Genomic DNA, 17,147 nt, shown 5'->3' on the forward strand with positions numbered 1-17,147 from the left:
GAGGAACATGATAGTGAACTCACTTTGCTGTCTTGGCCACCAAAGTCACTTGATCTGAACCCAGTGAAACACATCTAGGATGCTACTGGGTGCCCACATTGCACCAACAAACCACCGGTCCATAATTTACGTGAGTAGCCTATGTTTAGACATCTGGTATCATATATCCCCAGAAACACACCAATGACTTGCAGAGTCCACACTACTCAGAACTGCTAGTGTATTTTGTTTCCAAAGGTGGTACAATATGCTCTTAAGCAAGTGGTCATAATTTTTTGGCTTATCAGTGTACATTCATCAAAGAAGATAACACATTTATATGGCATGCTGCAACTGTTGTACATCTTGATGGAATATTATGTAATGTTGCCTCACATTTTTATAATGTGTTTACGGGGCTCCCACTGTCAATATAGAATGTGTACTCAGAAGTTTATGTCAGCATCTATGGCAGTAAATGAATTCTCTACACTGACACTGTTGTGAGGCTGAGAAGAAGATCATATAACACAGATGCAATAAAATAACCCCTGCTGTAGATCTCACTAATTCATATGAATAGATAAACTTTTAGATCTACATGCACATTCTTGCTCTGCTCTGTTGTTATCACAGCTAAGACTTGTAACTTGCTTGATACTGATATTATTGTGATGCAAGGGAGTACAACAATGCTCTTGTCATATACACCAGAAATAATACAAATTTTTTGTATTTTAAACAAGTATCAACAATTCACATGCTACAAAAGTGGTGTTATTTTGTTAACAAATATGATACATTTTGCTATACAGTAACTATCAGTCAACATGTATATTTGCGGAAATCTTAAAAAAAAAAAAAAAAAAAAAGGGAACAGTCATGGTATTAGTCATGTTACTGCACTATATACACAAATTATGGAAAGGTGTTTGTACATAGTAGCACTTCTTTGTACAAATAGTCAGTAAGACATACCAGTATGTGTAAACTGTGTTTTTACACCTTGAGAGCCAAACATGTACTAAATTAACACATTAAAATCCAGTAATAAATTAAATACTGATTGGTAATTCATATTTTATTGTTTAATAAGAAATATCTTTAACTCCAGTCAATTACTGACAGAAAAAAAGTCATTAAAAAATTCAAAATCAGTTACCAATTTTTGTGATCTAAATTTATTCAAAGATTTTGCAGATTCATTCAGTACCATTCAGTTCTGTCAACAATGAAAATATAATTCCTCTGAATCACACATAAATTTTACATTATCAAATACAAAATAATATAAATAAAATTTGTCAGTTAAATTTAAGTAGCACACGGTTATATCAACAGCTTCTTCGTATGAGATGTTTTCATTTTTATGGTCAAAAATTAAACTTACTGTGATAAAAATAAAAATGAAATAAATATGTGAAGAAATACATAAGTGAAAAACAAGTAATCAAAATATTCGTATTAGTCATTCGGTTCGATTCGAGAGGAGCCATCTAAAAAACTATCACAGTGCCCACAATAATTGCTCCGCACTCTTCACATTGACAAATATTTCTTCTGACTGTAAAATATTAGTGTCTGTCACACGCCATAAAAAAGTGCTGCAAGATTTGCAGCAACCAGTCGTCACTCATAAGTTTATATTCTCAACTTCATGAGACAGACTCAGGAAAAATTTGGTTTCTCGTATCTGAACATCTCAGATAGATGGCCGTTGACTTGATAAAGTCTGTGTCAAATTTTTGGTTTCACTTCCTGTATCATCTTCAGGTGATGATGGACTTGAGTCAGTGGAAATCACTTTTGATTTATTTGCTTCTTTTGCTTTTTTCTTCTGTTTGGCTTTTTCCCTTCCGGCTCTCCAGAATTCTTCGAATTTCGTGTTTATGTCAAGTTCGGATTTGCTAGCTGCACCTGCAGTTGTCTCAGTAGATGTGTCATCAATGTTCTCTTCATCTACCTCCTGAAACACATGAAACATCAAAATGTTAGTTTGGCCTCAGCTGTCACAAGTACAAATGATATTAAAAGAATTGTGTAATTTAACCCTCAAGTGGGAGCATCTGTGTATGAAGTGGGCCAACCAAATATAGGGTTACCTTGTAGCATTCCATTGGTGTGAGTCTGTACCTACTCCTTCATTACTGTTTCAGCTAATACAGTGATAAGTTGTGTTGTCATATTTCCAAGTGAGCAGCAGCAATATAAAATAAACAGTGAGCTAGGTGAGAAAAAAATTTATGATCCGTGCAAGAAAATGCCACAGATTTCAAGCTAACAGCACAATCTCATAATGAGGCAGTTGTCTACAAGGTAATTATTAACTGATTAAGCATATGGCTGGGACCTGATGCAACTGTGCCATTTAATGTTCCAATTGGGTCATAACTGTGGGGTAACACTTGTATGGAACAATAGAGTTATTTTATTATTCTGTAATTAAATAGTGATTCAGCTCATATAATATAAGTTTATTTTATTGTTGTTTGCATAAACTAATTTTGAATTGTGAAGTTGCTCATAAATGTTTACCTTGGTAACATAAAGGCAGCTGTTGTTTATAGTGCACAAAGTATAACATAAAGACAGGTATTCTTTACAGTGCACAAAGTATACCGCATGCCTGCTCCTGTTACGAAAATCAGCACACCCACTCAAGGGTTAAAACAGTTTGTCTTCATGTTTCTGTTTCAAGCGTTATGTTGCTACCCAGTCTTTTAGCAAAGGTAATAGGATATAGTGAGAAAGCCACCATGAAGTATTGCATCAGCAGCCATAGTGTGGTAACATGTGTTTCAGTATAAACAAGCACGTAAGGGATTGCAAGTTGACGCTAGCCATGCTCAGTTGAAGACTGCTTCCTGCAGCAGTAATAGCTGTAGCAGGCAGGTTGATATCAGCAAACCAGAGCAAGTCTCTTCATGACTGGATGCCAGGTTTTAGTGAAACAAATGCACTTGTGAGCAATATAAATATGTCTGAATTTTGAGGAAGAAGAATTCTCATCACTGGAGACCACAAGCACCACTATGACACTGGTGTCATGCCATACAATGGGACAACTGAGCATCACCACCAGCAGCCATGGGTTCGAGAGTGGGCTTTACCTGTTGTCACCAGCACTAAGTTCCTCAGGCGACTTGGAGCCACAGTAGCATCAACCTGCCATCTGCACCTGCTAAGCACTGGGTTCCCTCCCCTGGACTTAGTGCCACAGTACCAGCCGCCATCCCTCTCCTGCCAGATAGCAGTAGGTCGAATCCCACAGCAGTCTCCACGCCACCACAGTGAACGTGTGCAGAGCTGAGGAGCCATTCCAGGTGCCATTACCAATGGGGAAGTAGCATGCTGCTGATATCATGACTGTGGCCTACAGAGTCTACTGGCTGCCCAGGGGACTGCCATCAGTAATGGAAGGTGCCTACGCAGCAACCTCTCCCCCAGGCAGAAGCTGCTGCCTGTACATCAGCACTGGCAACAGTCAACACAGTGAGGCATATTTTGCCTTGTTGAGTCATGAAAAAGCACATACAGAGATTGAATAAAGCCTTCTTTAATTTCAGCAGTGTTTCCACTGGACCTTCCAGCCTGTTACCACTCACCTCTCTGAGTGCAACTGTACTCTTCAGAATGGCGCCAGCAGAGTATCTTCAGGCCCATCACCCTGGCATTTGGTGACAGCAGAGGGAGCAACAACATTTACAGTCACCATCCATGCATAAAGAAGATAATTCATCTACTGTAGGGGTGCAGTTTCATTGATATCTGTTGGGGTGAGTGTAGCCTTTTTGTTTTGTATTAGTTTGACTGTAAGGTCTTGGTAAGTCAGTGGGTATTGCAAGGGGTTAAGTTGCACTTGTAAATTCAGTAGGCGACAGGTGAAGTCAGACATTATTTTGAGGATGCATAAGCATAAGTGTCAGTTTTCAGCTGGGTGTTGTGGGCAATATGGATGTCATGAGCAAGAGGTGTGGCTCATTCTCTAGTAGTATAAGCTGTGAATTATGTGTAGTGTTTCATGAGATAAAGCTAAGTTCTCATTGTTTCAATGTGTAGTAGTAATCATGAGCAGCCATTCAGGTTAGATTAGTTGTGTTATAGTAAGGAGTAACATGATAATATTATGATTAAGTGTTCTCATAATTTGATTTTGTTTTGTGCAGAGCAAGGAATATGGCTGAGTATTTAAGCATGTAAAGTAGTGAGAAGTTAGTATAGAGGTATGTTTAAGTGTTTTTTTCTCACTTGTGATTGTGTGATTGATAAGAGGTAAACATGTCATGGTCAGTACCACAGCAAGCCGGGCTTTTGATACAACAAGGGGCCACCACAGACAAAGTATAGATAATACTAAGAGGAGAAGTAGATAAGTTGCTAGTTGAGAAGTTAGAGTGGTATACAGATTAGAAGCATTGATGCCTAGATGAAGGAAACAGATTTTTCAAATCTCCAGAATATAGGGGGAAGTTGCAGAGAGAGCACAAAGAATGGTTGCTCAAAATGGCCAGGAGATGGGGAATATGTGGATTATACAAAGGATGGAAAGGAAGAGAGAAGAGGGAGAAGGAGGCAGTTAAAAGAGAGAGGAGCAGGCTTGGGCATATTTTACCTCTTCCTGCATAACTGCCAACTACCGTTAATATAACTGAGTCTGGTGGTCCGGGGAAGATTGAATTGACTGCATATGGTATCATAATGCACGTTCCTAAGAATTTATGTGAGGTACAAGGTAATGACATTGTTGAAATTAAGATAAGTAGTATAGAAGTACCAGTTTTGATATCCAGTGGAACTGTGGAGTCTGAAGTAACAGAAACGAGTGTGGACTGTACCAAAATGATTAAGTGTGGAGATGGTGACTTGGGAGATTTAAGTGCAGTAATATCTGCCCCACTGAGTAAAAACAAGAGATGTGTTGATGCCAGGGAGCCTCAGTCAAACACACAGGGAAATGCATTGGCCAGTGATTTTTGCATTGTGCAGCGAGGAACTTCAGATGATGTTCTTGTTTTAGATCTGCAGGAAATGCGCAAGAAGTTGTTGATAGTTGTGTTGCAGATGTTGTGGCAGAAACAGTACAGGTACATATATTTCCTCAGAAGCAGGGCATAAAGAGGAAAAGGAAAAGGAGACGAGTTCATGGAGTGGATGATCAAGTTAAAAGGGCCGAATCTGTTGAAAAGTGCCTGCCAGAAGTTCAAGATATATCATGAACACTAGTGCTGAGTCACAGCCTTGCAGGACACGCAGCTGATGTGCACAGTGTGCAGTTCAGAGCACAGTCAAAGTCTGATGTATGAGGTGAGTATGAAGTGGGGGAAGGGTGCAACAGGAGCCTGATAGTAACCATACTGACTGAACATCATGCCAATGTTAACTTTCTGTGACAGAAAGCTGTTGCCAGTTTAGAGCTGTCATGAGGGGTGTTTACTGTAGAAGACAAACAACTTAAACCATGTAGAAAAGCACAAAGGTGTAAGTCACATGGTGTAGTGCTACTAGGCACCAGGAAGTAATTTTGGGTGAGCAGGCCATCAGAAAACCAAGCACTGAGAGAAGAATTCAGTTTGCAATGAGACCACAGTGGGAATAGTAGTGGGATTACCTGTCAAAGAGTTGTGAATAGTAGCACTGTATGTAGTTTTCTTGTAAGAATAGTATTGGGAGCATATTGTGTTGAGAAGTGTAAGGAGAACTTTTGTTGAAAGTACAAAGTTCTAAAAGTTGTTCCAAAACAAAGAAGTAAGAAACCACCACATATACAGATGACATGCCAGTCATAAGTGTGTAACAGAACTACACCATGTTTTGTTGAAACTGATATTTAAGGATAATCTATTACAAAAGAAAGAGTAACTTTTTTAATTTGTAAGTGTGGAATGTAGAGTAGAAGGTGTGTGTTTCCTTTTTTATTTTTCATAAGCATGGAAGAGGCCTAGCAGTGAAATATGTTTTGTTATATTTGTGTTAATGGACAAGGAGCCCTTTAGAGATTTTGTGTGACCATGTGGTAGGAGTAAGAGATGGGAAAGCAATTTATGGAGCTTTTAAAGAGTAATATAGTAATTGTATAGTATTTAGGAATAACCAAGCTAGTAGTATGTAGTTGTTTTATGGATTAGTGGTAAAGTTAATTTCAATAGAGAACTGGAGCGAAACAAGACCCGTGGTAAAGGGTCTTCTCAATGGAAGGAGAGGGGGGAGGGGGGTGGCAGGGTAGTTTTGCTACCCAGTCTTTCAGTCTTAGCAAAAGTAATACAAAGTAGAGAGAAAGCCTCCATGAAGTATTACATTAGCAGCTGCAGTTGGTAACCACCATGTGGTGACATGTGGATCAAAATAAACATGCACATAAGGTTATTGTGAAATGAGGATGGTAGCATTCAAGAGAAAACTGTGAGACACAGTGGTAGTAACTGTAACAGGTGAGTTGATGTCATCACACCAGGGTAAGTCTCTTGTTATGGGCATCATAACTAGGTGCCAGGTTTTAGTGAAACAAATGCACCTCCAAGTGATATAATTTCTAAATTTTGACACAGAAGCATTCTCATCTGTGGAGTCCAGCAGCACCACCAAATTACTGGCTCACAATGGACAGAAAGATGACTGGGCACTGCCAGCAGCAGCCACGGGTTCGAGACTGTGCTGCACCTCCAGCACTAAGTTCCCCTCCAGGACTTAGTGCCACAGCATCAACCGCCATCGAACTCCTTTCTAGAAAGTAGAAAGTCAAATCATGTACACAGCAATCTCTGCACCACTGCAGTGGATGCATGCAGAGTCTAGGGGCCATTCTAGGCACCTTCACCAACAGGAAAGTAGCATGCCACTGACATTGTACCCACGACCTAGAGAGGTCGCTGGAGAGCCAAGAGCCTGCTGTCAGCAATGCAGGGTGCCTACATAGCATCCTCTCACCATCATTGAACTCATCATCCATAGTCAGCAATGGTCAGGGCTAATGGATTGAGACTTGTTTTGCATTATCAAGCCAGGATGGAGCACGTATAGAGATTGGAAAAAAACCTTCTTTATTGTAAGGAGTGTTTCCACTGGGCCTTTCAGAGCATCACCACCACTACTCACGCCTCCGAGTGCAATTGCGCTCTTCACAAGGTGTATTCCTGTGATATATCTGAGGACAGAAAGCAGACCACTGCCGTTAATAGTAGGCTACACTTTTCTTAATGAGGATTTTAATTAAGAGAAATTTGCACTTTTGGAGAACTAATGCATATAGATAGAGCCATAAATGCAGAATTGTTCTGATACACCTGAATCAAATCTATAATGCAAGAAATGGTCAGCCCCCCCCCCCCCCCCCCCCACATAAACATGTCCAAATAATGCATATAAACTGAACTTAGTAAATTTTTCAGATATTAAGTACAAAGAAGCATATGCTTGCTCCTGAAAAATATCTCTCTTGCAATGGTGACTGTATACTGATCCACACTTTGTAATTATCAGCTCTTTATTAGGCACCTTTATTCTATACCATGCTCTTTGTCAGCAAAAATTAACAATTAAGGATACCTACTAAAATTGATACAGTGGAAACTAAAAAATTATAAGACAGAATTGCTTGCCAGTATTTGCCAGTAGCAGGTAAAATATGTAGTACTGCTAACATACATATAAAAGGAAAATAATACTCTTCTGGCTTTCTGAACTACAAGAGTGATAGGTTAGGGAAGGTTAGACAGAATGAGCAGGTCACTCACAGCCCAGAATGAGGGAAACACTATTGCATTGAGGACAAATGTGGGCAAAGATGAAGAGGAAGACATCAGAGAATAGTATTTGTAAGCACTGTGCTGCATCCAGTACAGAGATCATAAGGACAGACTGAGAAGTAAAAATAGATCAGGAGGAATAGGAGTGAAAGCTGAAGGTGCAATTAAGAACTAGGACAATATAAAAAAAATGGGAAATAGGGGAGCGAAGAGAAAGAAGGTGAAAAAGAAAAAGTAATAAATAAGATGTTGAAATGAGACATAATAATCAAAAATACAATAAAAAGTATCATGAAAGAAGAAGTTATCCTTTAATGGAGATTAGGTCTAAGAGGAGCTAATCTCTGTAACCAAATGCCCCTCTCTTTTCTCATTTTCTCTTTTATTATGATTTTTCATCTTCAAAATGTTCAACTAGGATTGTGAAAGAACTTTAATTCCTCTTCTTTCTTTGTTATTGGTTCTTTTTTTCCCAGTACTTTCTCATTTTCTCCCTATATTGCCTTTTCCCTTTTTCTGTTCATGTTGTTCTTGATTTCTTATTTCTTCTGCTTTTAAATCCTTCTAAATTTAGTATTTTACTCTCAAAAAGATTTGTTTCTATTGTTTTTTATTTTTTTATTTCGTTTCTTTTCTAGGTCTTTACTTATTTTTGTAATCCATGCTATAGTCAATTTCTTCTTCTTGAAATATTTGTTTTCTTAGCCCATTCTCATTCATTTGGTAGATGTGTCCAAAAAATATTAATCTTTGCTGAGCCAATACTTCTGATATTCTCTCTATATTTTTATAGATCTTCTCTTTTTCTAATCGTCTGTAGTTTGTATTGCACTCATTATTTTTCTAACAATTCATCTTTCAAGTGCCTCTACTGACCTATTAGGCGTTCACAACGATTCATACATTCAGAGCATACCAAAGTGGTATAATGTTTTAGCTTTGCTCTTCTAGGAATGCATTTACTGTTGTAAACAATCTTTGTCGAAACATACGCTCTTTCAGTTTTGTTACCTCTTACATCTATTGCAAATTTTTCTAGTCCATTCTGTTGTACAGTTTCTCCAAGGTATTGAAATTTGCTCACTTGCTCTATTTCACCTGTTTGTGTTTAAACGAGTTTTGGTGTAGTTTTTATACAGAGTGTTTGGAAATTCCTGTTACAAACTTCTAGGACTTGCAGAGAAGAGAGAGTACATAATATTTTGAATAGGAATCCACCTACAGAAACATACCATTTCTGTGCTACAGCCATTTGAAAACATGTTTGCTAGGTAGGTCTGCAGCAGGGTAGTCATGGTGAGTCTACATATCTGACCTGGTTTGAGCCTTATTCATGTGTCTGTGAGTGTTAGAGCAACATGATTGAGTATATGTTTGTAGAATACACTGACATGACACTTCTGAAAGGCAAAGCTCATGGTAGTGGAAGACATGCTCATCGCCTTTATCGAGGTCATTGTCTACAATGTCCCACTCCATTGTATAGTCTTTTCACCACAGTTATACAATGGCTTTGAGAAGAGGTACATTCACCATCAGCAGGCATGACAGTGGTGCTTCAATGAGATGCCATGCACCCGAATTGATGAGGTCATACTGCATCAAGTTGAAGAGAAACCATCAATGAGTACATGAGGAATTTCTTTGGCTATTAGCAAGTGGAACTGTAAAACATGAGATTTAATGAATCATGCCTAATCAGTTACTTGGAAAAGTGCTTGCATTAGCAGCATGTCCTAGAAGTTTGTAATGGGAATTTCTGAACACGCTGTATATATCATGTCTTTTGTTTTTTCCGTTAAAATTCAGAGACCAATCCTATTTGTTATTTTTTCTAGAGAATTTATTTGAATAACTGCTTCTGTCAGATTTTCTACAAGTATTGCAAAATTGTCTAAAAAACCCAGGCAGTTTACCTTAACTCCATTTGCTTTCCTTTCCAGAATTATTTTTTCAATTTTGTCGTTTTTTAGCTCCAAATTTCGGATTATTACAATTTTTCCTAGAACACAGTTAAGCAGTAAGGGGATAAATCTACTTGTCTAACACAATTTTTATTTAATTATTTTTTTATTTGTTTTGCTTTCTCATATCTGTTGTCCTTCCTCCTCTCTCTCTCATTTTTTCTGTTGTCCTAGTTTTTATCTGGGCTACTCATTTTCTCCCAGCATTGATTTTATGAAGAGAGTAGATTAGATAAAAAATAGAGATAACATTAGAAAGTGAAGAAGTGAATTAAAATTTGTGCTGTGGCTGGGACTTGAACTGGGTCTTCATGCTTACTGGGCAGATCATTACACCAACACAGCATTACAGTCAACATAGCTGCACAAACTACCCAAGTCAAATACCATCCCCAACACAAACTCCAATTCACATCTCCTCTTATATTGTCATTATTACCAGGGCTCTCCGACACTGGAATAGCACCCCAGCATTGGACGTAATGGGGAAGTGCTGTACTATACGTGATCATATAGATCTTAAATTAAAAAGTGACAATATAAGGGGAGATGTGAATTGGAGTTTGTGTTGGGGAGGGTATTTGACTTGGGTAGTTCGTGCAGCTATGTTGACCATAATGCTCTGGTGGTGTAATAGTTAGCATATCTGCTTAGTAAACAAGAATACCTAGATTTGAGTCCCAGCCATAGCACAAATTTTTATTCACTTCTTCAGCTTCCAACGTTATCATAGATAAATTAGAGACTTAAAAGTCTCGAGGAAAATTTAATATAAGAAAAAATAGAAAGTTGTTGTTGCACCCTCTACGAAGTGTGCAACATGTAAAATCACTTTTTTGTGACCAGGTACCAAGCCATGAACTGCAGACAAAACCATATCCAGCTCTCACATGGAAAAGAGCAGTTGTACAGCTCCTTCTTCTTGTAACACCAGTCTCAGTCATGTCTCCTGACACTAGTTCTGTGGGGGCAATATGTTTGGCCATGACTTGCTATGAAAACATGCTTCTGCATATTTTGAAGACTTTTATTTCACACTATACCAGTAACTGACCACCGACCATCTGATTTAACGATTCTCCCATTGGTCTCTCATAGTAAAGTGAAATTTGTGGAGCAATCAATAGTGTTCAGGATTTCAAACAGTGACCTCTTTTTGCTCTCCTTAACAATTTGTCTCCATTTTTCATTGAATACTGGACTAGTCACTTTCGGACATTGCTTGATCTGTTTGTGTGTCCAGATTGACAAAAGGTCAGAGTAGCATAATGTATAATGTGATATTAGTGCAGATTTATTTGCCCTAAGAAAACTACTCCTTTGTGTTAGTATTCCAGTGCTGAAATTCATCTACTGCACCTTAATAAACAGTCAAATATCATATGGTATTGTTCTATGAGGTCAAGAGAAGAATGCAATAAATGTATTTAAATGGTAAAGGAAGGCAATGCATGTGGTATCACATATCAATACCTTGCGATGGGTATTCAAGTTGGCAGTGGAATTGCAAGTTTCTGTCAGAAACTGATTGCTGTCATGTGGGATCCAGTGAACCCAATGGTGTGTGCCTGCTGAGCCACAGCTCCATCAGCTCTGGACTATGAGCACCCTCTGGTGTCATGATAAAGGATGGCTGGCAGCAGTCACACAACCAACTAGTGCTCAGAGCCACTTTGCTACAAATGCACACAACCATCGTTCATGCTTTAGTACACAGAAGTTCATCCTAGTTGATCTTGTGATAGCTGGACTCTTTTTCTTGCTGCATTATTTTTAATGAATCTTTGCATGCTCAGAGAAATACAAGTTAAATAAATCTTCTGTTTACTATGTTAACTGCTCCTGCCTAGCTTTCCTATGATGACAGTTGCTGCACCACTCTGTAGCTCACCTCTCCTTACCATTGTATGCAAAGTTGTGCACAACAATGTGGATGATATTCAGCATGGCACCCAGAGCTCTTTGTAAACATGGCTTCCAAAAACTAAAGATTATAACTCTGCTATTATTATTTATATTGCAGTGTGTTATCCACATTAAAGAGAACTATCATTCTTATTAGTAGTGTGACATGCAATAACAGGTGGACCACATATGACTTGGTATCATTTCAGTGTAACTATAAAAAATGATTTGTAAATAAATCAGCTAAATTCTTCAATGCCATAAATCAGTGTATCAGGGAATTACCAGATCAACAGTTCAAAAGAAGAACCAAGAACTGATTCCTTATGAAGTTGATAAATATTTGAGGTCATGAGAATGAAGTGATAGTGACTTATTTATTGTTGTATTTTTACAATTAGAATGTGATTTATCAGTGAATGGTTAACATAATGTACATTTTATTCTTAATGTTATAAATATTTGTGAGCGATATATTAAAATACATAATCGCACAAGAATATACAGTATATGCATGTGTACCATAACTTTATTGACTCTGGTGACCACTGAGATCCCTACAATAATGAAAAATGTAATTAGTTCACTTCAATACAAGCCATGACAGTTGCTGCTGTTGAGCAACATGTATGAGACAGGCGAAATTCCCTCAGACTTCAAGAAGAATATAATAATTCCAATCCCAAAGAAAGCAGGTGTTGACAGATGTGAAAATTACCGAACTATCAGTTTAATAAGTCACAGTTGCAAAATACTAACACGAATTCTTTACAGACGAATGGAAAAACTGGTAGAAGCCAACCTCGGGGAAGATCGGTTTGGATTCTTAGAAATGTTGGAACACGTGAGGCAATACTGACCCTACGACTTATCTTAGAAGAAAGATTAAGGAAAGGCAAACCTACGTTTCTAGCATTTGTAGATTTAGAGAAAGCTTTTGACAATGTTGACTGGCATACTCTCTTTCAAATTCTAAAGGTGGCAGGGGTAAAATACAGGGAGCGAAAGGCTATTTACAATTTGTACAGAAACCAGATGGCAGTTATAAGAGTCGAGGGACATGAAAGGGAAGTAGTGGTTGGGAAGGCAGTGAGACAGGGTTGTAGCCTCTCCCCATTGCTATTCAATCTGTATATTGAGCGAGCAGTAAAGGAAACGTAAGAAAAGTTCACAGTAGGTATTAAAATCTATGGAGAAGAAATAAAAACTTTGAGGTTCGCCGATGACATTGTAATTCTGTCAGAGACAGCAAAGGACTTGGAAGAGCAGTTGAATGGAATGGACAGTGTCTTGAAAGGACGGCATAAGATGAATATCAACGTTGTGATGGCCCAGAGACTTGGCACGAGCATTTCGGAAACTGGACGACTTGTCGGGTGCTCAAGGAGTGCTGTGGTGAGTGTCTTCAACACATGGTGAAATCAGGGTGAAACCTCATCCGGATGTCATGGGGTTGGGTGGCCACCTCTCATTACATATGTCTGTCGTCGTAGGTTGGGCAGACTGGTAAAGCTTGGCAGGTGGAGAACTGTGGTGGAATATCAGACATTAATGCTGGGCAGAGTACCAAAGTGCCTGAACGCACAGTGCATAGAACCCACCCAACAATGGGCCTCCACAGCCGACGATCCATGCATCTGCCAACGTTAACACCACAGCATAAGTAACTGTGACTGAAATGCGCCTGTGAACATTGGCAGTGGACGTTGACCCAGTGGCAGAGCATTGCATGATCTGATGAACCCTGGTACCTCCTTCATCATGCCGATGGCGGAGAGGGGGGAGGGGGGGAAATCCGCCATCTTCCAGGGAAACGTCTCCTTAACACCTGTACTACAGGATGGAGACAGGCTGGTGGCGGCTCCATTATGCTCTGGGGTCATTCCCGTGGAAATCCATTGGTCCAATGGAACTCGTGCAAGTCAATATGACGGCCAAGGAGCATCATACAATGGTTGTAGACCACATACACTCCTTCAAGACGATAATATTTACTGATGGCAGTGGCATTTTTAAATAAGAAAATGAGCCATTTCAGAGGGCCAGGAATTTGATGGAATTGTTCAAGGAATACAGTGACTAATACAAATTGATGTGCTGGCCCTTCAACTCGCCAGATATGAACCCGAACTAACACATCTGGGATGTGATTAATCGTGGCGTCATTGCCCATCGTTCGCAGCTCGTGGTCGTGCGGTAGCGTTCTCGCTTCCCGCGCCCAGGTTCCCGGGTTCGATTCCCGGCGGGGTCAGGGATTTTCTCTGCCTCGTGATGACTGGGTGTTGTGTGACGTCCTTAGGTTAATTAGGTTTAAGTAGTTCTAAGTTCTAGGGGACTTATGACCATAGATGTTGAGTCCCATAGTGCTCAGAGCCATTTGAACCATTTGAGCCATTGCCTATCGCCCTCCTCCCCTGAATTTACGGGAATTGGGTGAACTGTGCGTGCAGATGTGGTGCCAACTCCTTCCAGCGACCTACCTAGGCCTCATGTCATGACGCGGCGCCGCTATTTTCAGTGTCAAAGGTGGACTTACTGGCTGTTAGGTAGGTGGTCATAATGTTCTGGCTGGTCATTGTACGATAACGTTTTGCTCTGGAAAGCAACTGAAACAGCTTCTGGATGAATTCAACTGAAAACATCTTCCTGATCTGATGAGAGTTGGTCTAACAACTCAAACTGAGAACACAGTCTGCCACAGTAGCGGAACGCTGCCATACGTAAGGTCCACTTACGCTGCACTAATGATGCCTTAGTTTCCGACTGGCGTGCACTGTGCTCTGGCGAAAAGTTTCGCTGAACTTGCGATTCCACTGTTGATGTCAAAGTCGAGGCAGGAACCCACACTCACAGGCTAGCTGCTGCGTGGCCATCCAGTGGAAGAATATTGGGAAGTTATCTAAGATTACGCGCATCTCGAAGTAAGTTAGCGCCGACAAAAGCAGCGCTTTACCCGGAAGATGTGACGCCCCCAGGTCTTTGGTGGGGGAGTTTCGGAAGATGTTGTTTAATAACTCTGCTTTAGTGGCAATGCCGTCAGTGACTTCACCGTTGTTATCGCGCGGTGAAGGTGTTGATTGCGTCTTGCCACTGGTGTGCTTCATGTATGACCGGAGTCTCTTTGGGTTTTCTGCCAGATTCCGAGACAGAGTTTCTTTGTGGAAATTGTTAGAAGCGTCTCGCATTGGGGTACGCGCTGTATTTCGAGCTTCTGCAAAACTTTGCCAATCTTGGCGATTTTGCGTTCTTTTAAATTTGGCATGCTTTTTCATTGCTTCTGCAACAGCGATCTGACCCGTTTTGTGTACCGTGCGGGATCAGTACCATAATACATTTAATTAGAAATTCCCACATTCATGGTGACTCACACGTAAAATACTATGGATCTTCTTTGATTTGGCGAGAACATGGCTGAGCTTATAACGGGTCTTACTCTGAGTGTTGCGCGTACAGCCAGAGGCGTGATCAGATATCCCCTCACGGTGCGAATTTCAGTATGAAATTTTGGTGCACACCTGTCGACTGTTGTAGACTAATTGATCAAATGTATCCGGACTCCGTATGTAGTTTGGAATTAGCCAACACACGTCGCGAGAGGCCGACCCACTGGTATAAAATGAGAAGGGGAGTATTGTACTTATTAATAACAGAAACCAGTACGTTGTCCTCGATGGCGAGTGTTCATCGGAGGTAAAGGTATCATCTGGAGTGCCCCAGGGAAGTGTGGTAGGTGCGCTGTTGTTTTCTATCTACATAAATGATCTTTTGGATAGGGTAGATAGCAAGGTGCGGCTGTTTGCTGATGATGCTGTGGTGTACGGGAAGGTGTCGTCGTTGAGTGACTGCAGGAGGATACAAGATGACTTGGACAGGATTTGTGGCTGGTGTAAAGAATGGCAGCTAACTCTAAATATGGGCAAATGTAAATTAATGCAGATGAATAGGAAAAAGAATCCCGTCATGTTTGAATACTCCATTAGTAGTGTAGCGCTTGACAGTCACGTCGATTAAATATTTGGGCGTAACATTGCAGAGCGATATGAAGTGGGACAAGCATGTAATGGCAGTTGTGGGGAAGGCGGATAGTCGTCTTCGGTTCGTTGGTGCAATTTTGAGATGTGGTACATCTGTCAAGGAGACCGCTTATAAAACTCTAATACGACCTATTCTTGAGTACTGCTCAAGCGTTTGGGATCCCTATCAGGTCGGATTGAGGGAGGACATAGAAGCAATTCAGAGGGGGTCTGCAACATTTGTTACTGGTAGGTTTGATCATCACGCGAGTGTTACGGAGATGCTTCAGGAACTTGGGTGGGAGTCTCTGGAGAAAAGGAGGCGTTCTTTTCGTGAATCGCTACTGAGGAAATTTAGAGAACCAGGATTTGAGGCTGACTGCAGTACAATTTTACTGCCGCCAACTTATATTTCGGGGTAAGACCACAAAGATAAGATAAGAGAGATTATGGCTCGTACAGAGGCATATAGGCAGTCATTTTTCCCTCGTTCTGTTTGGGAGTGGAACAGGGAGAGAAGATGCTAGTTGTGGTACGAGGTACCCTCCGCCACGCACCGTTTGGTGGATTGCGGAGTATGTATGTAGATGTAGATGTACTGCAGCAGCTGTCGCAGGCAGGACAAGCCGCGGTTGCTCTGTGGCGTTTGGTCAGGGCAGCGACCCGCTGCACTTTGTTGTGTGGTATTTGACTGATAGTGAAGCGTCAATCAGAGCCACATTCCTTTTTCCTGCGGAGGAGATGGTGGAGACATCTCGCTGCGTAGATGGCAGCTGTTCCACAGATGACAGTCGAGGATATAGCATGCCTATTCCCGCGGAGGAGGTGGCAGAGCCATCTGGGAAAAGCGGACCTGAGAAAAAACAGAAATCAGCCAAGTGTGTTGCCGAGAAAAGCGGTCGAGCCACCAAAGATGGCGTGACCTGGCGAGGCCAGACTTGCGGCAAAACTTCCAGGACCGGAGGAGTGCCAGTATATAATAATGTCGTGTGACAAGGGCCTCCCGTCGGGTAGGCCGTTCGGCGTCGATGGGGATGAAATGATGATGATTAGGACAACACAACACCCAGTCCCTGAGTGGAGAAAATCTCCGACCCAGCCGGGAATCGAACCCGGGCCCTGAGGATTAACAATATGTCGCGCTGACCACTCAACTACCGGGGGCGGACGGGAGTGCCAGTGAAGAAGTACCAAAGAGAAGAGTTGGCACCTGGAGGTAAGGAGATGGCTCTGGAGGGCACAAGAGACGACAATGTTCCGAGACATTCGGGACACACGACCAGGGCGGGTTTTAGGGAAAGGTGATTTGCGTGCAGCAAAGGGGCCCGTCAGAGAAGAAACTCAGTGCATGAGATGTGTCATCCACACTCTGTAGAGAAGAAGCGTCGGGAACGAAGCGAGGCCTCTAGTGTATCGGTGGCAACAGGCAGAAAGGATGATGTAGTGAAGGGTCACATGCCACGCGTACGGAGGGGACAAGGCATAGTCAGCAGAGGGGAAAGAGAGCAGAGTGACGCCATTAGCAGACCGAAGTGATGGCACAA

The 17,147-nt window shown here is 41.0% G+C and overlaps 1 protein-coding gene across 1 annotated transcript in view; it reads right to left on the bottom strand.

The window, feature by feature from the left end:
* Window positions 1-1,199: 1,199 nt before the first annotated feature.
* LOC124805292 overlaps window positions 1,200-17,147 on the bottom strand; it is a 304,927-nt gene continuing 288,979 nt past the window's right edge. The window contains exon 3 of the mRNA XM_047265803.1: window positions 1,200-1,945. Within this exon, the coding sequence (XP_047121759.1) occupies window positions 1,682-1,945 (264 nt within the window). The 3' untranslated portion in view covers window positions 1,200-1,681. The remainder of the gene's footprint in view (window positions 1,946-17,147) is intronic.

This window comes from Schistocerca piceifrons, chromosome 7 (genome assembly GCF_021461385.2).
Source record: "Schistocerca piceifrons isolate TAMUIC-IGC-003096 chromosome 7, iqSchPice1.1, whole genome shotgun sequence".
Lineage (NCBI taxonomy): Eukaryota > Metazoa > Arthropoda > Insecta > Orthoptera > Acrididae > Schistocerca > Schistocerca piceifrons.